The 22546-nt window shown below is 37.8% G+C and overlaps 1 protein-coding gene across 2 annotated transcripts in view; it reads left to right on the plus strand.

Annotated features, from left to right (window-relative positions):
* The window catches only part of TFEC (transcription factor EC), a 71374-nt gene extending 54917 nt beyond the window's left edge, over positions 1-16457 (plus strand). For both annotated transcript variants that reach the window (XM_075743896.1, XM_075743906.1), the window contains exons 6-8: positions 2275-2350; positions 10458-10605; positions 11515-16457. In XM_075743896.1, coding sequence (XP_075600011.1) covers positions 2275-2350; positions 10458-10605; positions 11515-11895 — 605 coding nt within the window. In that variant the 3' untranslated portion in view covers positions 11896-16457. The remainder of the gene's footprint in view (positions 1-2274; positions 2351-10457; positions 10606-11514) is intronic.
* The last annotated feature ends 6089 nt before the right edge of the window (positions 16458-22546 follow it).

Here is a 22546-nt window from a genome sequence, read left to right on the forward strand (position 1 = left end):
ACTGGAACAGCAACAGATATAAATCAGGGAAGATCTACAGAAACATTTTTCCAAGCTTCAAAAATTTTCCTCTAATTCACTAGCATAATCATTTGGAGTTTATTTTTGGGAAAAAACTACAAAAATAGAATGAAAAAGAATATTGTAAGTGTCCACTTGTAAAGAAATTATTTTTTTTTGCTTTGTTTTATAGGCAATGTTTAGCTGACTACTTTTTGATGAGTCTCTTGCAGAGCTTTTCCACACTGTAAATATGAATTACACAACTAATATGCCATATGACTGTATAGTTAATACACATTCTTTAACTCTTTTTAGCCTCCCATTATTTTGCCAACATCACTGAAATTAATCTTTTAAATTGCTCAGTTGTTATGTGCTTCCACACACCGTGTTCTCCTACAAGATCCAGCATGTTGATGGCAATGGGATCCAAGGGGCCACTTAACAGTACGCTCAGGAGGATTATAACCCTGTCTCCTAAATATGTGCATCACAACTACAGAAACTGAGGTGCTTTAATCTGTTGAGTGAAATTCCTGTTTCTAGAGACAGTAAGACAAGATAATGCATCTCACCAAGGCAGAGCACTGTAAATAATAACACCTAGGGAGTTCCCTGAGCTGGAATCAGCTGGGGAGGGAATAACTGACTGTCACACAAACCTAAAAGAGCCTCACACAGACAGGAAGAAAAAACACCTTTGTGTACTGGAAGAAGTAAAGAACCAAAAGTGATCTATGTGGTGGGGCTGAGGCTGAAAACGATATGCTGGCATGACTCTGAGAAGGTTGAAGTCAGCCTAGAAGACCCACCAGGCCTCACTTGGCTGCACATTTCTAATTTAGTTCTACTGGGTTTTTTGTACTTATATTCAAAATTAAGACATCAAACTTGAAGTGCACATCTCCATACATGGAGGAGGAGAGCATGTATCCACTCTACCCATATTTTAGGCTGGCCTACAGGGTCAGGTCTGATCTGACAGAGTACGGTGGCATTACCATATTGAGCCCAAGGTAAGCTCTTTCAAGAAGCAAGTCGTAAGAAAACAGCTCAGTGCAATTGAAGTGATGGACCAAAGTGAATCCTGTCTGTCCAGTGAGGTTTGGATTGAGTCAAAGTACAACGTGGAGGGAGTGGACAAAAGTGCAAGTTCACACCACTAGAACATCACTGCTGGTCTCTGACAGCTAGCAGTAACACAACGGGACTACGTTCTCACTCAATACATGTTCTATGTCGCAATTATATACAAGAAATCCCCCAAAGCAATAAGATATTTTTTGGGCCTATCCACTAGAAAATGTGAGGTTTCTGCATGTAAAAGTAGCTGGAAAAAAATCTGATGAGGAGGCAGAGCAGAATTCTCTCTAAATCAGTGAAAAGGGAGGCAGAAAGGTGACAAACCCTTTGTGCAGAGAAGGGCCCCACACTCCACTCTGGATGCCAGTCCAATGCTGATAAAGTGGACTGGGAGCAGAGAGACGGGGAACTAATTTTAAGAGGCTTATCTTCTCTTTTTGCTTTCTAACTAAACTGCAGGTAAACCAAGATACCATACTTAGTTTGTCTTAGGAGAAGCATAAATTTAAATACAGATTTTTTGTTGCTGTTGTTTTTTAAATGATGTTTTTCTTCATTTTCTGTGTGTTTTAAAAGTTATTGTAAACATGCTTGTGCTGTCCGTCATTGCAGGAAACAGATGTGCTGGGGACAAAGTGTTTCTGGTACACAGTTGTTCTCAGTTTCAGTTCAGCGATATGGTTGCAGTTATGTCCTCTCTGTGGTTTGCAATGCTGGTAAGAGTAGATAAGGGATAAAGAAGCTGTTAACTGTGATCTGTAGCAGGAATTCTGCCAAAATATGAAATGCTGGATGAGTTGTCTTGTGTCCCTGTTGAAGTCATCAGGAAGACTCCACTAAGCTGAAAACTGTTGTATGGGAGCTGAGTGGAGAAAGGATACATAAACATCAGGGAAAAAAAAGTACTGTTAGCCCATGTTTAGAGAATGTGTGACTATTTCATTCTCTGGGAGTCTAGTTTTAAATCAGCAGAAAACTACAGGTAGGTTAAGATACAGAGATGGTACTGATCATGGAGTTTGTCCTGAGAGTAAGTCAGAGACAGATAAGAGATCATGTCGGGACTTCTATTTGAGGAAGAAATTTTTTGTACATTGACTGACTTGTTTTTAACTAATTAAAATGCTTTATGTTGAATTTCCCCAAGAATATTTCACTGTAAAAATAGTAACTGTTTCTTTTTAACAGTTGAGAGAAGAAGAAGGTATAATATTAATTACCGAATCAAGGAGCTTGGCACACTCATCCCCAAGTCTAATGATCCGTGAGTTCAACAGTCTTTCCTATAATAATGTTTATAGTTTAAATACAGGGGAAAAAAAGACAGTTGCAGAAACCGGCTATAGGATTGAGTAATGGGATACAAAATCTGCCATGCTGGGTCACTGGCTCAGATCAGGCTGTTAAAGTAACAAACCTTTGACAGATTTTTGGTGCCTGTTGGCAAAATTTATGTGAAAGGATAATAAAATGAAAACAATTCCAGGGTGTTTAAGAGAGATTGCCACATCAGGGGAAAAATACCCCCAAAACACAAACAAAATATAAAAAAAAAAAGGAAAAAGAAGATAAGCCAAAGAACAGAAAGTCCAGCGCTCTGTCCCTGGGAGCAATTGCATGGTGCCTCTGGAGAAGGAAGGAGTGATGCTTTCAGCCCTTGCCATGGGCCCTCTAGTGGGATAAAACAAAATGCATGTTGTCACTCTGCCCTTTGCCTAAAAAAAAAACCAACCAGCTTAAGAGTCTGTACACTGAGCATTTTTCAAAAGTCCTCCACTCAATGCAGAGAAAACAACAGCCCTAAAATGCAAGGATAAAAATAATAATTACTATAATTGCTATAATAATAGCATTTTATACTAATGCATATACTTACAGTAACACAAAATGCATATTGCTTAAACTATACCTGCATTCCCTTAAAGCTTATATTTGTCATCAATATGAAAAAAGCCACCTCGGTAGGAAAGCCTATTGCAGGATTAGCAATAACAACTCAGTGTGATATTTAATGCTGAACTTTAGCCTTAGATTTCTCATATCACTCAGGGAAGCCTTAAGACCATACACTAGCATGATTGTGACTTGCATAAAATTGATTATACAGATTTTGTCTTTATCATTTGCATGTCAATACAGACCTGCATGATACTTCAAGTGAAAACATCTATTGATATTTCAGCCTTTTTTCTTTTTTTTTTCCTTAGGACTAAGAAACTTTTGATTATAGTAAGGATTTCTATAACAATATAAAGCTGTGTGAGACTTACATAAATACAAGGTTGGCATAACAAGCCATTTGGAGTGAAATCACCAGAGAGAAAGTTAACACACCCCATCCATTTTAGAGAATTCAAAAACTCAGCTCCTTTCGACAGCATCCACCCAAGATTAGATAAATGGGCGTGTTCTTGTTATTAATATAACATTAGGTATTATAGCTGAGTTAAAATAAGAAGTGCTCTAAGTACCTAAGTAAAGTTTTGGCCACACGTGATCCATTGCAAACACAGACTGGAAGAAGCCTTTTAATTTTGCTGGTGCATCTTTCAGTATTCAAAACCATTTGGGCAAATAATTGAAAGATTTCTCAGAAAAACAGTGGATGGCACTGTTGGTTTGCAGCTATAAAGCAATAATGGAAGCAAGTTATACTGCAATTAGAAATGGGCATGGAGTACAAATTCCAGCTGCGATTTTTGATTGCCTACAGGGGTGTTTCAGTTACATGTTTTGGTCTGGATTCAGGTTTAGTTTATAAACTTATTCAAAACATTAATACCTAGAGCAATCACTTAAGCTCGTCTTAAAAATGAATGACCTGGAGCTGTAATTTTGCTCCAGCAAATGAAGATGGATTTTACCCACAGATTTTGGTGGTGTTGCTTGATGAAAAAGTTGCAGGTATAGATCCTGAAGACATTGCCTTTTCTTGTTTTAGTCTGCAAACCCATGACTGAGTTCAACAGTGTGACAGCCCCAAAGTGGCTTATGTTTACAAAAGCATGAGTTGAACTTAAATGTCTCAAGTTCTGAGGACTGCTGTCTTCAAAAGGCTGGCAATCAGTACTCCTTTTGAAAATAGGCCTATTTAAAAGCTTTCAAGTTGGTGTTACAAAAAAGAGGCATCAGAAGTTGCAGGATGCTTTTGAAAAAACTAAGTTATAACATAACTTTGCTATAGCTCAGTGCCAGGTTAAATTAATCCAAAGAAGTGTAAACACTTTTTTTTTTTTTTTTTAATATTTGTAGGTGGAAATACATTAATTTGGCCATGTTGTTTTGTTTGCTGAGCGAATCAAAATTATTATTTCTTTCTGGTATGGTCCTGTGCTGCCAAATCACAACTTAGTGTCCTTACCCTCTCTTTCAGTTCTTGCTTTTTCCTTCCTAACACCTTACTGCGCCCCCAATCTGCCCTCTTATTCTTTGAAAGAAAGAGATGTATCATCTCTTACAATACTTTATCTGTAACATTTTATCACATGTAGCATTTTCACCTCGTATATTGATTTTAGAAGATTCTTCTTATAGTGGGAACTTAGCTGTAAAAGGAGAAACCTTAGTGATGCTTGGACTAATGACAGTGAAGCAAATCAGCCTTTGCATTGAAGAGCAAATAGTGCTATAACTAAGCCATTGTGGTTAGCATGCCTGTCCCAGATGGCTTGCTTCAAGAAGATTACATTCAGACTCAGGAACAGAAAAGGACATTTTTGATGCTATTTGGAAACCTTTTATGATTTATATTTCTTAGAAGTGGTGTGTGGGGGTTTTATTTCACTTTTGTTTTGTTAGTTATGTAGTGAACTTGTTTGGCTCCTGCAGAGCTTCCGCAGGGACTTTCTTTTGACTGGCTTAAACCCCTATTCTTTTCACTTTTTTTTTTTTTTTAATTTAATGATGAAAAGTGTGGATTACATTGCTTAAATGAATGGGTGTTTTAAGTTCACTTCATCAGCATTAGAAAATAAAGATAAGTTACAAAGAACTTTGACTCTTTTGTTTAGTTTTCAATGCTTAGATATCCAAGTGGTAGATAATTCAGAAATGTAAAACAGTTATACAGAATAATTCAGAAATAGAATTTAAAAAGGCCCAAAATACCCAGTCATATTTTGCTGAAAAACTCATAACCGGCTCCTTTAAATATATCTACCTTTCCATTCATGGCTCCTTTGTGTTCAGCCTTTCAGAACCTAGTTTTAGGTGGTTAACAGGACTTTGCATTGTGATAGAGTATGGAGATGCTTACGCAAGAACTGTTTTATGGTAGTCGGACAAGAATTGCCAGAAATACTAAGAAGAAAAATCTTTTCTTTAAGAATTCTAGTAATTTTACAGAACTGGGATGTTAAGAGAACCACTGAGGATTTGGACAGAAGTAGTGGGTTGCTCTCACTCTCTCTGTTCTCTGCATCTGCCTGTGCCTGACCTCCTGTCTGTCTGTGGACAGACCCACTAACAGCCAGCTCGGCCACATTTCTTGTAAAGGAAAAGCTTGTGTACACTCATGCTATTATAAAATGGAAACTTGCTGCCCCTTTCAGGAGAATACACTTTGTAATTGTGCAGGTCATCAAAACAAGTACAAAGTCCTTCAAAGGATTTCTTTGAGCAAGCATAGTTTAAAGCTAATTTCTCAGAAATAGGGAAAGAAATGGTCTGCAAACATAGTTTCAACTTCACAAATGTATTTGTTATTAGTAACTGCTCTGTGGCTGGCAAACTCTGTGACTGCCACCCTCTCTCAAACTGTTTTCGTTTATTAGTTTTAATCTTAGATGATCAGATGCTCTCATCCTTCTTACAGGAGTTCAACTTGTGTAAACTAGTGAAGGTCCTTTGACTTTAACAAAGTTACCTTAATGGAAATGAGCTGAAGATCAGTCTCATGACTATGGTTCTTTTCTCCTAAATGAGAAACTCTCCTAGGTGAGACTTACGTGTTTGGGTCTGGGCATTTGAGATTTGTAGAGAGATTCAGCTGGTAAAGTTAGGAGGAGCTAGGGTTCAGACACCAATAAAACACAATGTATTTTTTTACTTATTTGCTACTTTTCCATGTAAATTATGTTAAGTGTGGTAGACCTCTGTTAATTAATCTAGATAACACATGTGTAGCTTGCTAAAAATTTCAAATTATTGTACCACATGCACACACAAAGACACAATTCTCCTTTGCAGACGTCATTGTTGATGATCAGACCTACATAACTTCTTACTGCTCTCAGCTGACTTCTTTTACGTGTAGCATTTCCTATGTGTTTCAGTCTTTACAGGATGGAGCCTTACGTGCATACAATAAAAATTAAGAATAAGGAAAAAAAAAAATAAAAGAAAGGAATTAATAGACAGTGGAAGAGTAAAAGGAAAAAAAGAGCTCCTGCTATCTCCAAAGACTAGTTGATCTATATCTATTTTGTGGGTTCAAAACAGTTATGAATGCAACTGTTTTGTCTGTTTTTTATAAAGCAGTTTCCATTAAAATTACTAACAACTGGCAGTGGCTGCTCAGTTTTTAAAGGTTCTCAAATGGGTTTGTAGGCCTTGTCATTTCAAATTTTATCTCTATTATATACTGGGTAAACACAATATATAAATCTCTAAAAAGCAAACCCCACAATTTCCTAGTGCCGCTTTTATCATTTTTCAGATAACTTTATTTGCACCCAATTTAGAATTCAGCATTTTCAGAGAAATAACAAAAAAACCCAAAAACTGTTCAGAGAATTTCTGAATTCTTCTTACGCACTTGCTGTGCTTGGATTTAATCCATCTTCAAATGCTAAGGTGTTTTTTTCTTCCCATCATAGATGAATCTGCCTGCCTGCCTGCCTGCCTGCCTGCTAAGCAGAGCTAGATGCATTGCAGACTATTGCTATGTAGGCACTGCTATTCCCACCGTTTGCCTCCATCATCACTAGTAATATTGCTACTCTTCCAACCCTGCACATCTGCATAGAGCCTCTGTTTCTCCATAGCACTGTCCTGTAACTTCTGTATGATGCTCTGGGCTAAAATGAATGGAGAGTGTCTGCGATGCAGAACCAGCACAGACATCTTCAGTATTTTCTTTTGCTTCTGGTATGAAACGTACCAGAAAAACATATTGACTTCTAAGATCACCAGCTGATCTGTTGCTGTGTTGCCTTCAGACATTGGAAGATCTAATTTCAATATTCCTCATTTAATAAGACACCGAACAGTACATGTATATATCAGTCAAGTTGTAGAGGATATGTGGGATACACACACACACACACACACACACACACACAAACACACAAACACACAAACACATACACATAAAATAACAGTCTCTTAAATGATAACAGTAACCACAGCATTTTCATCCTAGATCTCCATGATGAGAGATCTCCTAGATCTCCAGGATGAGTTTTGCCTCTCAAATTTGTAAATATTACCACAAGAGATATCTATCCATATGTATCTCATGCAGAAGCTGACCAGATCCATCTCTCTGGTGGTTTGAATCCAGGAATTAGCCCTCCAGTGAAGATTTATTTCAACCTATGAGAAAAAACATTATTACCATATACACAAAAATTCAAACTATCAAGACAATATCACAAAGGTTGTCAATTATGTGTAACACGAATGAATTTCATGACAAAAGGATTTCAAATACAGTCATGAATGTATGGCTTATTCATACATCAATCAGAAAAAATAACCAAAAAGATTTTTGGCTGAATTTGATTTTAAATTCATAACATTTTATAACTGACATGAAATTGTTTGTGAAATCACTATGAATTTTTTGCCAAATATGTGATATAGGCATATTTTTCTTCTGCTGTTACATGTCTTAATGATTTTCATTTTGCCAGCCATGGATTAATTTCTGATTTCATAGTGCTACATTTTTTTGTTCAGACCATCAGTCCAAAACTGGCTTAGTTTTGTCTTAATTACATGCCAGGAAGAGCTGACCCTCCTTGCCTAGGCAGTTCGTGTTTCTCCAGAGTTTATGCTATAGGTTTTCTTATTACTGTAGCGCTTTTCAAAGTTGCCACGAAAATGTCCTAAATCAGTCCTTTTCACCTGAAATTAAACAAAATCCTACCATAATTCAGAGCTATATATAGCACATATAGCTCGTATCTGGGATGGCAGTGGAGATTTCCCGTTTGAAATGTTGTTGTCCTCCTAACTTTAGCTGCTCCTATTCATTCAGGAGTGTTCTGGTGTAGACGGACAGGGACCTCTCTGGCTTTCAAAGTCTGCTATGATTCAGGTGTAAATAGGGACCTCTCAGTATTTTACCTAACTTTCCAAAGAGGTCTGAAGAAAACAAGATTGCAATGTGGTGATGGAAGTCACAGATTTGTCCAGACAATAAGTGTACTAAAAACTTCCTTAACCTTTACAGTTTGAACATAGGTATCCCATAGTTGAGGAGAAAGTCCTCTCCTAGAAGGGAGTCCATGGGGTGCTGGCAGGAAAATGTTCTGTCCTCCCACCTGGGCAAGGACTACAGGGAGAGGAAGGAGGAGGCAGAAGAGCTTCCAAGAGATGATTCAGCTGTCATGAGAGAAATAATAGGTTCTGCTCTTGGCTCCCTCCCACTCCCACCTCTGCTTTAGTTTTTTTTTTTGACCAGGGATGGCATAAATGAGAATACATACCCACTTCAGTGAGCAGTCTCTGATGCTTTGGCTTTGTAGACAGCAGGGTCTGAGACAATAATTATTTTCTCTCTGACCTCCTCACCTTCTAATCCTGAAAGCTGTGCATTCCTGGTCCACATCACTGAGACAAGGAGAGGTCCTAGCGTGCTGGAGCCCCGCAGTTTGTTTACTGCCTGGAGAGGACAGAGATGTGAATTCAAGCCCTTTCTGATCAAAAGGGTGGTTCTCCCAAATCTCTGGCAAATGATCTAAATTCCAGGATATGGTTAAACACTATGATGCTTTATCAAAAATAATTTTGCATATTTTTCTGAGCATCTTTAAAGTTATCAACTCCATAAGGTTTTATCCCTAGTACAATGCATCAGGAAAGGCCAGGTGGTCTGGGTCCCCAAATCCTGATCTGCCTGGCTTTTGTCCTATACATTCAGTAGAAAGACAACTGCTTTGATGGAAGTCTTTAGGAGTGCTTAGTTGTCTGCTAAGGGTGTAAGGATCGTTAGGCCCTTACTCTGAGAGGCTGAATGTAGAGCATAGACACTTCTGCCATAAATCCACTCCAGATCACAGTTTTACTGTTTTACTCACCATAGATGAGCATGTGAGTAGGAGCAAGTCTCATTAACTAAAGCAACCAAGGAATAATGGAAAGCAATGATTGACTGGAGTATAATTTATATTTTTTTGACTCTATAAATGCCAGCATATAAGTATATGTACTTGGAATAAGTACTAACAAAAAATGCACTAGGGTGGTTACTTGTCACTCCCAACCTCAGATTCTTACTGGTTTAAATAGCTTTTTTTTTCTTCAGGTTGACTAGAACCTCTGCTAATCTTCTGCTCGGTCTAAGCCTACAGTGAAGTGGATAATTTGGCTAAATCCTTCTGTCTGTATATTTAATGCAGTGGGCCCATCCTGTATCATAAAATACTGAACTTTATTAGAAATAAAACATTTTCAACAAATTCCATTCTGTTCCAAGGCCTCCAAGACCTGACATAAAGCAATAGATGGACAGCTGGAAGTTAAACCATGATTTCCTGAATGATGGACAGATTTGATCTTATTTTCTTGCAAGGCTTTTATTTTGAGTTGGAGTCTGCATGTAGCTGTGGATTTTAACTTGGTTTATATTGTTTCAAGATTTTTGAATGGGATTTTTGTCATTCCATAGCCATTATGGTTACCAAAGTGCGATTTGTCTGGTCTATCATCAATGAGGAGTGGCATTCACACAGACCATTTTTTTCTCAACAAGCATAAAAGCAACCTCATTAGTAAGTCAGGTAAAAGGAGTAGTATATTCAAAATGATCTTTAAAAATTTAGGCTTAAGTCCTCAGTAATGTATATTTCCTAGTTCATTAATGCAGAAATACTGAACATAGATTTTAATCTTAGAGTTAATAATAAAAGCAATTTTCACTAAAAATATAAAAACTGTAATGGTAGAATCATGATATTGCATTTAGCTCTCCCACAAAAAGTCACTTTATTACTTTCTTTTGACACTTATTTTCATTCTGGGATTAATTTTACTATATAAGGGCTTCTTAACTATTCTATTAAAATTTCCATTCAGAAGCAATAATATCTAAGAGTGAATAATAGTCATGTAAATCATTATTTCATATTAATGTAAAAGATTTTGTAAGTTCTTATGAATTCTGCTGACATGCACAATTGTGAAAAGGTTATCTCTACATTCTGCAGTGATATGCGCTGGAACAAAGGAACTATTTTAAAAGCATCAGTGGAGTACATCAAGTGGCTACAAAAAGAACAACAGAGAGCCAGAGAATTAGAACACAGGCAGAAGAAATTAGAGCATGCTAACAGAAGACTTCTACTCCGAATTCAGGTTTGTATAAGAGCGTCGCCATGAACTACAAAGCTTTCTCAGTACTTATCCCTCATCAAATTTTATTAATCTATATAATTTTTCCCCAAATGGCATTTATTAAAAATGAATTGGCTTTCCCTATTTATTGCTGTATGTATTGGGGAGAGGATATTTTTTTAGATTTCTAGGAAATTCCTTTGATAATTAGACCTTACATAAAGGAATACATGGAAAGTTAATGAAGTATTTGTACAGTTTCCTTATGTATGTATTACAGCCAGAGAAAGACAAAAAAGGAAGCAAAAAAGCATATCCCTGCAGCCAAACGTCAATACTGGACACAAAATTCCCTTCAGTGTTTTCATCTTCCCTTGGTAACCATTTCACATGTTGCAATTCCTTGGGTATAATGATGTGCCATGTTATATCTGCTTGTGCCATGAAGCAGCAGACTATGGCCCTGCGTGGCTTGAAATGCAATATTTTAATATAGACACATAGAAAGATGAGACAGGCAGGCAGACATAAAATCATCTTATGTATGGTGATTTGCACATTTATCTGTAGATCATAAGCATCATCAAGTAAAGTATTTTCTGTTTCTCTGGATAGCAGCAGATAACAAACTAGAAAGTTGCAGCATTTTTCTGTCACCTTTATTGAGTTCAGTACACAAGGGTTTTAGAGAGGCTGTCCTACCTCTTATGTTCCCGTAGGACAGTTGCTTAACAACAACAGGGGAAATAAAAACACTCGAGTGGCAAATTTTCATAGATTAACAATTTCATATTTTAAAATGTAGTCTCACAACTGGACAAAAGGTAATATTAATTTGTATATATGATCCATATATTTATTGCAATAGTTCTGAATGCACTGTTTTGTCTTTTAAAGTCATTATCTAATTGTTTTTGTTTGAAATGTTAGGAACTAGAGATCCAGGCACGTGCACACGGCCTTCCAGTCATGTCTTCACTCAGTGCTGTCGATTTAGCTGCACAGGTCATCAAGCAACAGTCCTATCCAGAGGAGAACTCTGTAGACTACTCTCAACAAATGCCTCTGGCACATGGACCAAATCCTGATGTTTGCGATGGATCTACAGCCTTTTCTGATCCACTTTCACACTTCACGGATTTGTCCTTCAGCGCAGCTTTAAAAGAAGAGCAACGGCTAGAGGAAATTTTACTGGATGACACGGTGTCACCATTTGGAACAGACCCACTCTTGTCCTCCACGTCCCCTGCTGCGTCGAAAGAAAGCAGCAGGAGAAGCAGCTTTAGCACAGATGATGGAGATGATTTATAAAAGCAGAAAGGGCCTTGTACTTCTCTAAACCAGTTGCTAAAAGACTGAGTTGAATGTAAGCATGGTGTTTGTGCTTATTTTAAATATAAATAAGGAGACTTACTGTGAAGATAAGTTACTACGTGACAAGGGTTTAAATCAGCCCTTATTTCACAGGAAAATGAGATGGACACGAACTCATATCACTTTGCCCCAAATTCACACCCTCTGCTCACAGCTGACATTTGCACAAATCTTTGTTCACTGGGAATGTTTTTAATATTGTTCCATGACTTTTTTACAGCGCTATCAAAATGGTTACTGCAAAAGGAATACCCGTGCTACAAAAGTGTATTCAAATCCTCACTTCAATCTGCATTCACTATTCTCTGCTATAAACAGGAGTTTTATTCATTTTTTAATTTCTCTTTTTTATATAACTAAAAATTCTACAAAACATGAAGCAACAGGGAACTATTTAAGCTGGGAACCATAGAGATGTTACACATTTTTAAATCTGAAAGAACAGATGGTAATGCTTTCGCACAAGTGAAGTGAGCATGAAATTTAAACTGCGTAGGCTTCTCTTTAAAAGGAGAAAATCCATTAAGCTTTTCATGGAATTCCATTTTTAAAAATTTCATTTGTAGAAAAGGAACAGACTTTTAATATATGTTTTAATGATACAAAAGAAAAATGGAAACTAACATAATGACAGAGACTCAGAGGAACTCAGACAGAAAAAGAAATGGCATTTCAACAGAAAGACTTCATGAGGTACAAGACTCAACACAGATCTTCCGTGTTACAATTAGCACAATTAAAAACAAGCACTATTGGTAACAGTGCTATGTCAGCTGCTTATTCCAAGAATTTTCAAACTGTGTCCTTTTTTTGTGTGGAAGAGATCAGAGCTCAGAGACACAACAGAGTGCTTCTGGACAACTTTCAGTGTCCTTTGGCAGCACAATAAGGTTTTTCCAAAGGGACTCTATTCATACTCATACCTTTGATCCTTTTGGAAATGGAGGGAAATGACAAGATTCCCATTGCATACACTTGAAACAAAGATAATTTAATTTCGAATTTGGCTTTGGATTCACAACAGAAAGGCTGAAAAGGAAGACTTTTCAAACCAAAGGGGATATTCAGAAGTGTTGATGTGATGCACTGCTCCTGATAACTAGCTTGCTAGGAGGGGGCATTCAGAAAATGTGGTCTGATGACTCAGTAAAGGCTTGGCGGTTTGAGGGCAGGTAGAAGGCATATCATTTCTATACATAGTGAAATTCTGGAGAGTGATGTATGTTTCTGGAGGACATTAAGTGCAATCATTCTAATTGTAATATTAATATATTGGAAAATAAGCTGGCACAGGTTCTTTGTAGCTCTTCCTCAACCAGAGCCAAAAGATCACATTAGGGAGTTCTCTAATTATTCAAAATAATATGTTTCAAAAGTGTATATTAATTTTGCTGTCACTGAGCCTGCCTCACACCCCAGAAGTGTCACAGGATTGGAAATAGGAAGAAGAAATTAAAATGGATTGTTGTTTGAGTTAATGTTTTAGACATATTTAAACATGTTATCCAAGAACAAAGCAATTGTTTCTTCCTGTTGCCTCTTCTGTTATTGGTACCTGGGTCCTCCTCACAGTCCTTGTGAGGTTTGTGTTCCTCCAGGGCCGTACCCTATTCCTCACCAACCCAGATAGTGTCACAATAGTTTCTTAATTGGAAAGTTAGCAGTGGGATAATAAATTACATCCAGATGGCTACAAAAGATGATGGAGTATCAAATTTTAGAAAAATATGTATGTTTTTAGGTGACTCAAGGTTTTCTATGAGCCTATGCAAACTACTTGGATGTAAGCTGAACAGAGCAGAACCGATGTTCTTTTTGTATATGCGTGGGGTCCCAGACAACCCGTGACCCTCAGAAGAGACTAAGATATGCTTCCATTGCACGGTTAAAAATAATAGCAACAACAAATAGTCTTCTGGTCATTTTCTTTTTTATTTTTTAGCATGGAAGAAAGGAATGGAAAGACAAATGAGTATTAACCAAAGGTAATTGAACATAGAACTGATCAGTATTTTAACTGAAGTGCTTCTATAAATTAAGCTCATTAGAAGAGGAACCACTTTGTTGTAGTTTTACCAAAGACTAGCTAATATTGACATTTGAATACAAAGTATGATGAATTAAAAGTAACATTTATGCCCACATTATGTCTAGTGTAGGATGCGTATTGTCCATTTCAGCTGATGAAAGAAGGGGATACTTGGGTGATATCAAATGCCATTTGTCCTTGTACTGCAGTTTCTACTACATTAGTTTTAAATACACCAGTGTGGATTGCTCATAATGGAGAAAAAGAAATTAAATATGAATGTATTACATGATTTTCCCATTGAACTTTTGCATGGGAGTTAGACCATACTTCTGAACTATATTGACTTTAAATATCCTGAATTTCATCACTTCTATAAGCACTGTTCTAAAAAAACATTATAGTGCATCCATTAAATTTTTTAAAGTTGATTTTCCTTCTTCTGACAATTGCTTCAGTCCGAAGCATCGGATTTTTTTTCTCTTCCTGCATGAGAAACTTAACAGAAGATAAGATAGTGAATGCTTCTTTTGCAATATACCGTATTGCATCTATCATTAAACATATTCAAGCTCTCTTCATTCACACAAAAATCCCCAACCCCCTTGCCCAAAACACTAAATGTATCCATACCTGTAAGTGTGTATTACAGCAATGCTGTTTCACTACCATTACGTTTTTTTCTAGTAGGAAATCATCGTAATTAGTATTTTAGCTAATAACTATAACCTGTGTTACAGCATCACTCTTGAAATTAAGTGGTGATGCAGGGTGAGAGAAACAGTAATCTAATCTAGGACATTCTGGGGATGAAGAGGTGGTACTGAAAGCACTTAGGAGATGGGTGTGCTGGTAACCATATCCCAGAGGTTCTGGAGTAAGCAGTCCCTCTCCCACGCCGGGTTTGGCCAGGCTGCTGTGAAGCTGAGAGGACTGTTAGAGCAGAGCAGAGCATGGTCCTACCAGCTGGCACAGAGGAAAGGGAGTTCGTGACCACAGGGACAAATCCAGACGTCCTTCCTCAGGCAGAATTTCTTTGCTGTCCATGTGAGTTTTATTGGACTAAAACGTGGTGCAAGCGAAATACACTTCTTAGCTATTTCCTACAGAGATATGTTTAATGGAATCTCATTAAAGAGATGCATAATATGTCTGTGGCTCTGGGCCTAGAAACGAATTTAAAGACTTACAGAGCTTAACCTCAAGCAGGGCAGGGGGTGAGGGGAACTGGCTATTTTTGTCAAGATGTATTTATTAAACGAGGAGTTCTTGCTTGTTTTCAGTAGCAGCTGTTCAAAGCTGGTGGACATATTCCTGCAGACTACACAAAACAGTGGACATTATTTTGTGATAATTACACAAAAGGAAAGGGAGTTGAAATATTAACATCCTGTTTAATTCATGAAATGGATATGGATACTATACTAAGAACAGAAACCTAAATTATTTCGTTGCGCATAGCGTGGATAGTGTGAAAAGCTATAGTAAGTGCAAACAGTTTTAACAAACAGGAACACAGTTGCTTTATATAGTAAAATAACTAATTCAGTCATTTAATCTTAATAAGAACATTGTTATTGTAATACCTTTTGACTTTAATAGGGCTGTATATATGAATGGAGGATGTAAAATTATTGTAATTTAAAATTATGTTAAGTCTCTTAGATAAGTAAAGGCATTTACATTACTATTATGAGACTGTAGAATATTTTTATAATAATTGCTATTTTTCATTGTTAACCGTATAGTATCTTGTTTTCTAAGTCAATGTATGCAGACAGAATGTACTTTATTACGCACTGTACATGCAATCTTTTTAAAATTACATTTTATACATGCTGATATTTTATGTTTATTATATGAATACAATTAAAGGACTGAAATTAAAACATCTCATTATATGTCCCTTGTGAAACTTCACTATCCAGTCCCTCAAAGAATGCCATCACAAGACAATATAATAACATCCGCTAAGAACATCTGAGATAGATAGATACCTAACAGACAAAACACTTCACAACTGCTAAACATTTAGTCCATTATGATACATCATGATCCAGTAGCCTCCCATTAATAAAAATAATTGATACATTCTTTAATATGGTCTCCTGCCATCTGCTTATTCCTGCTGCTAAAGCTTTGATTTATGGAAAGTGTTTTCAGAATGTTGCAAAATTGCTAGCAGGCATGATGATATCGGTTAAATCACTAAGAAGCTCTACAAAAACCTTTTAATGTACTAGATGTTCCCCAGACAATCTAGGATAAACAGAATATTGTATTTTAAGATGTAAAACATTTTTTTAAAGCTGATAATTAGGTAGCATTTGGCACTAAAAGATACTCTTACTTAATGAATTAAGTAAGGATTCGGATTGCATTATGAATTCCTAATTTCAAAAGTGCTGCTTTCTTTAGAATATATTTGGTGCTTTCTGTGCATGAAATGATGCAAAAGTTGTTGAGTAGTGATATATATTTCAGCTATAGTTTTGTAATAGTTCATTGTTTCATGTAAAATAGTGCTCAATGTTTGTGTACATCAGATAAACATTCTATTTGTAATAAAGATGTTCTCCGGGCTCTTTATTTCATCAAATTATTAAGACACCCCTATCAGTATTGAAACAGAATATTATTATAAATATTATTTAAAGTTCAGTGATTAGACATGGAAAGAAGCTTTGCTTTTTTACATATTTATTATGCGCTTAGGATTTGATCATAAAAGGTACTCAGCTGCTTTGTGAGGGACTTGAGCCCTCAGTTCACTTTGAAGAAAAGCAATGCTCAGCCTGTTGCAGACTCAGACACTTAACGATTAAATAAACAGCATCAGAAAATAAAATCAAAAGTTATTTGACAGATGAGAAAAGCACTGTGTGATATACTGCTTGATTAAAAGTAGTGATGCTTGCAATTGACAGACAAACAGGTTTAATGGCAGCATCATTTGTACTGACAACCAGTGGGAGATTAGAGGAAAACGTATGAAGTTGTGATAACAATCAGACCAAAAGTCTAATTATAAAGGAGGCTGCAGCAGTGAAGTATGCTAAGGCTTATTGGTTAAATCACTGGTACCCATCAAGTTAAATATATATCAGTTTCATTAATTGGCAACCACAAGACAAGTGTTCTATATTCAGGGTGGTGATGATTTTGATATAATCCACCACATTGTGGTTAAGTATATGATTCATGTAATAAGAAAAAGGTGCCTCCAGGCTATTGTTCCTAGCATGGATTAAAATTTACATATTGCTTCTCCTTATGTCAAAACATCTGGTGCCTGCAAATGCTAACATTTCGTTAAAAAGTTTCACAAGATAGGAAAAGTGGATTGGAAACATTGCATGTGAATCATTCATGCATTATAATGGAATAAGAGGCTGAGTTATGAACAGGCAGATTGAACAATAGGATAGTCAAAGAGATTCATATGCCTATGAGTTTGATAGACAACACTTTGTATAAGAAGGGGAAATGCCCCAAATCATAAGAAATAACCATTATTTTTTTTCAGATGTCATTGAGGTATATCATCTCAGTTACTTTCCAAATTGCATTTTTCCCCCAAATAGGATCCCTCTACCTATGTACTTAGTGCTAAGATTGTGGCTAATCCATTCATTTCATTCATCCACTTTAGTACGCTGGCATCCCTACCTGCCATGTAGTTTCCTCAGAAAATGTCATGACTCTTATTTTCTCTCTCCTATTTTACATCAGTATATCAGGGTAGATCTCAAAAGATTTGGATGGCCAGATTTGGATGATAGTCTAATCATATTACTGCCTTGGAAAACTTAGCAATACTTGCATCAGCACCTAGACCCTAGACTTACAATCTTTTTCCCTTTGGTTTCTAGGTGGGACTTAAGATGCTAATTTTCTCTTATTGATTTTTTTTTTTTTTTTTTTGGTGTGCTAGGTTATCCAGAAAGCTACATCACAGATTGCTGTGATTAGCAGATGCATTAATGTTGGAAACTTCCCTTTGTGAAAGGAGGCAATAAACAGTGTTTTCTGTGAAGTTCCTTGATTCAAGTGATACTACATCTATTAATTTTCTGAAACCAAAATATAAAGCTTCCTAGATGGGCATTGTGTTTGCAAAAGAGGAACCATTCAAAAAGTAATGGGTCCCTCAAAATGCTTTCACATTTTAAAAAATATCTCCTTGGATTAGAAATTTACTTTCTCTTTTAAACCTCTGGAGCTCAAGCACGTAATATTTATGTGCCCTAAGTCACTCCCCGACGATACCTGAGGGGCATCCCAGGTCCACGTGTCTGTGCAATGCAGACAGCAGTGATAGCAATTGCTCTTTTCTGCAACTAGCCCCGCCACCAACAGAGTCAAATGAACAAAGCCTCTGGGGGTGAGCCCCGTCCTCCCATCTCTCCAGGGAGGGACACCTCTCCCTGATCCCACTTTCCACCTGGATTTCTTCCTCAGAGCTGGCACAGATCTCCTAATCACCCTGCCTCAAATCCAGAGTGTGGTCACCTTGCAACCCTGCTAACACCTAACAGGTTCAAAATCCCTAAGTACAAAACTGGGCTTACACCATCTGGTTGCCCATGATGGCAAACAAGGATTTGGCAATGCGCTCGAGCTCCTCTGCAGACCTCCCAGGCTTCCTCCCACCCACCCTGATGGGGGGGTTGAACAAGAGGGTAGCCAAAGCCCAGCGCAGGCCAAGAGTTCTCCCTGCTACAAACCCTGTGAGAACATTAATTTTGTGACTGGTGGTTAACAGGAGCTTGGGGGGTTTTTTTAAGCATTTTATATAAACACGCATTCGTACATTGTATTTTCTTGTAATGGACTTGCCTTCGATTACCAAGTAATTCCAAATTACTTAAGTTTAATATACAGAATTTGGAAAAATCTGTTAGCTAAATATTTTACGTACTCTCTCAGGAGTAGGTTGAGTTTAAGGAAATGTGTCTTTTTAAAAGATAAGATGATAACATTAAAAATTCCTAATAGAATGTCTTTTTATCAATTAGTTGATCTGTGGCATGGGCCCATTTCTCATCGTTATGGCACCTCACCAAGAAAGGTACCTCACCAAGAAAACATCCTACATTGCTACAGAGCCATTTGGAAAGTAAAGTGAACACTAAAAGTCATTGCAGAAATACCATTCCATCCATCATTTCCACTGGAAAACAGTTTCTACTGCAGGACAGCTAATATACACAGCCAGCTTGCTGTAAAAACAAACTGATACAAAGCAATTTAGTCTTACTGCAAAACAAAGTAAGCATGGTCAACTGTAAGCATGGACCAGAGAACCGACTACTGCAATAAACACTCAAGGGACATTGTCTGCACTTGGGAATTTACGCTCTAAATTACATTACATTTTATTTGCTCTTTTGCAGTGGGTAGAGCATCCTTTGGGCAAGTGAAAGAAAAGCCTGAGAGAACTGAGGTTAAAGAGCAAGGAAAACGAAAGAAGGTACTTTCTTGATCCCAAAATATCACAAATGGGATCTGGTGCACCTGAAGGAAGATCTCAGCTCAAGGGAAAATATCAGCCTGAAAAGGAGGCAGGGGAGTACCGGGCTGGGTTCTGGCAGAGCCTGTCCCTTCCCGCAGGAAAAGAAAGGAGCTTGTTTCAGGGTATTTGCAACTTCCCGTGCGGTAAGTACCTCTCCTCACCCACCTCTCTCACATCATTCTCTCCCTTTTCAAACTGTGCCAAGTTCTGGAGGATAAAGCACAAATATTCTTCCCTTCCTTCCTTAGTGCTCTTCCTCCTCCAGAGGCTGGTGCACCTGTGAGGAGCATCAGCTCCTCCTGCTTGTCAGAGACCAGCTGCAGCCTCAGTGGACCTGGCAGATCAGTCACTGCTTTAACAGGTTGGTAGTTGTCAAACAGTGCCAATGCACTACTGGTGACGAGTAATTATTTAAAAGGCAAGAAATGGCTTTCTACATATCTTGAGCCTCAGTATTACCAAGCGTGGGAATAAAATAAACTTACCCTTTAAACTTTGCCTTTTCAGAGGAACTAACAGTTTTGATATTCAGTGTACTGAAATCCAGTAATAAGTAGATGTTTGGTTCCCTTAGACCTCTGGAATCCCAGACTGGATGGTTGTTGGCTCCAGGCACTTTCAGTGTTACCAGGAGGTGCATATGGCTTGCTCTTGATAACCTTGCTGGTGGGAGCAGACTTTACATCAAGGGCGTGTTGGCTTTATGGGGGACTTTCTTCTAAATAAAGGGGTTTATGCTTGAGATTACAAAATTATCTTTTTGATAGGCCCATTAAAATATGCTTATTACTGCAGCTATCAGCCTCATGTCCTATTTTGCCAGTGTAGCAAGGCAGAGAAATAAGTACATTTCACATGAAAATATTTGCAAAAATGTGCCTATTTGGTCTTTCCCCTTCAAAGCCCATTTTCTGAAGCAGATGTCTGGAGTCTCAATACAGGCCACGCATTACTTTGTTTTGGGGAACTACATTCTTAAGCGAACTGAGAGCAAGTGATTTGGAACCATTCACAGACTGTTTCTGTGAGACTACAGCTTTCTCATTATTATTCTTTCTGTCATTGTATAACTGTATTTTTAAAGTGCTTGTGCTAGACCATGGTACCATCCAGAGAATTTAAGAGCACAGAGAGAGTGATCTGATTGACAGCTATTGCCCAAATCAGATTTATATATGTATGCTGAAATATGGAGACAGATTCTATGTACCAAAATAATTAAGATCCTCAGTGTCCTCCTCAAATTCAGTTCTGGTACGTGGAGCAAAGATGTTACTCGGAGAGTGGCATGAGGAACTGATCTTGTAGAAAGCATTGCAGTGATATCACACTTTCCCAGGCTTAGGGACTTGGGTTTCTTTCCTCCTTTATGAGGTAACTTCATAAACATCACTTTTCTACTCCATTATTGGAGCACATCTGCTAGCAAGAGGCTCTGGAAATCCTGTTCCTATTTAGCACAAGGTCCTATGGTATCTTTCTGGTCTATTAAATATAGGGATACTTAGGTCTGTATTATAAATAATAATACATGTATGTGGTGCATGATTCTAATGATGTAATTCAGTTTCAGGTTTTTACTGCCATTCATAAACTGCTTCAGCAGACTTCTTGTAATTTATGATATCAATAGAACCCCTTAAATTACATCCTAGATTCTGCCATGTATTGCCCTATGAAAGAAAATGGCTTTGTATCCAATATCACTGTAAGAGGAGTGCTAAAGGGAGAATGAACCAAAAGTCAAGTGCCCTTTATTGACAGCGAATATTGCCTTCACAGTATGCAATATGTGAGGACTGAACACTTGAAAACAACTGCTGTAATCCTCAGCTTAATTGTTTGCTTTGAAACTATGTGGACTCTCCTCGCACTGGTTTGAAATAAGCTTGTCAGGATCACAAGAAAGGTGAGGCCATCTTTCACTGTGCTGTACTTTTGGGGCCCACAGCTTCTAACTCTGAGAAAATCGTGGCCAAAAGTGCTGCTGCAAAATTTTGGCATCGTGCAGTCTGACTCAGGAGCTTCTTCCTCTCGCCAGGGGCTGGCTGCCGTGCCAGACCTGCTGGGGGAGAGCATTGCTCCCTGGCTGAACAGATCGGTCCTGAAGCCCACGTTGCCCAGGGTAGTGACGGCATTTGTCCAGGAGCCAAATACTCTTGGCTGTAGCATGAATCTGCACCGTCAGTTTTGAATATTTCCAGTCGTGACCCAGGTAAAAGTTGTCTCTTCTGCCTTCGTTAGACAAGGGGATAAATCCCAATGCACCCATTAGGAGGTGGATCACAGCATGGTAGACTATTGCCTCCGCAGCTTTTTTTTTCCCTTTATTCGTCCTCCTCCTATAAAACCCTCTAAGGAGGTCAAGAACTGCAGGTGGTGAGGGGGTGGAAAGGGGACTCTTCAAAACTAAACAGAGAGAACCGGCCAATTTAGCACTGAGTTATTTTAATTCAGGTGCTTTCTTCCTCTGCAATGTGTAAACCTTCCTTGAGCAGAGGAGTTCTGGTGGCAGTGGCTGGAGGGGATCCATCACTGCCTTGGCTCCATCAAAGCCCTTCTGGGGACAGAGAGGCAGCGTGGAGGCTCTGAACCTCGCTGCGGGACAGCTCATGTAGTTTCCCATCACACGAATGCTTTTATTCCTGCCTAAGGAGTGATCTACTACTGCTAAAAATCAACAGAAAATAAAATTGTGTGGAAGCTGTACTTGTGGAACCAGCCAAACTTCTTCTGATTTCACAAAAGAAATTCAATTGTTTGCTGTGTTGCAGCAATAAAAGTCGTTTATATTAGACATTAAAGCTGGATTTAGAAGAAACACTATGGCCAGTACACTGGCCAAAATATTTGAAATGTTAATAGGATTTTTAGTAGTTTATTTTTAATACTTGCAAACACCTCTGATTTTTCAAAGTATTTAAATGGACTTTGATTTTTTACCTCTGAGGGAAGATGGCTTTAGAGCTGTTCTCTTGAAAAAGGTGCAAAAAACAACGTTAGCTGGTTTTATATATGTGGGGAAACTTGTAATTTTCAAAGCA

Source organism: Balearica regulorum, chromosome 1 (genome assembly GCF_011004875.1).
Source record: "Balearica regulorum gibbericeps isolate bBalReg1 chromosome 1, bBalReg1.pri, whole genome shotgun sequence".
Classification (NCBI taxonomy): domain Eukaryota; kingdom Metazoa; phylum Chordata; class Aves; order Gruiformes; family Gruidae; genus Balearica; species Balearica regulorum.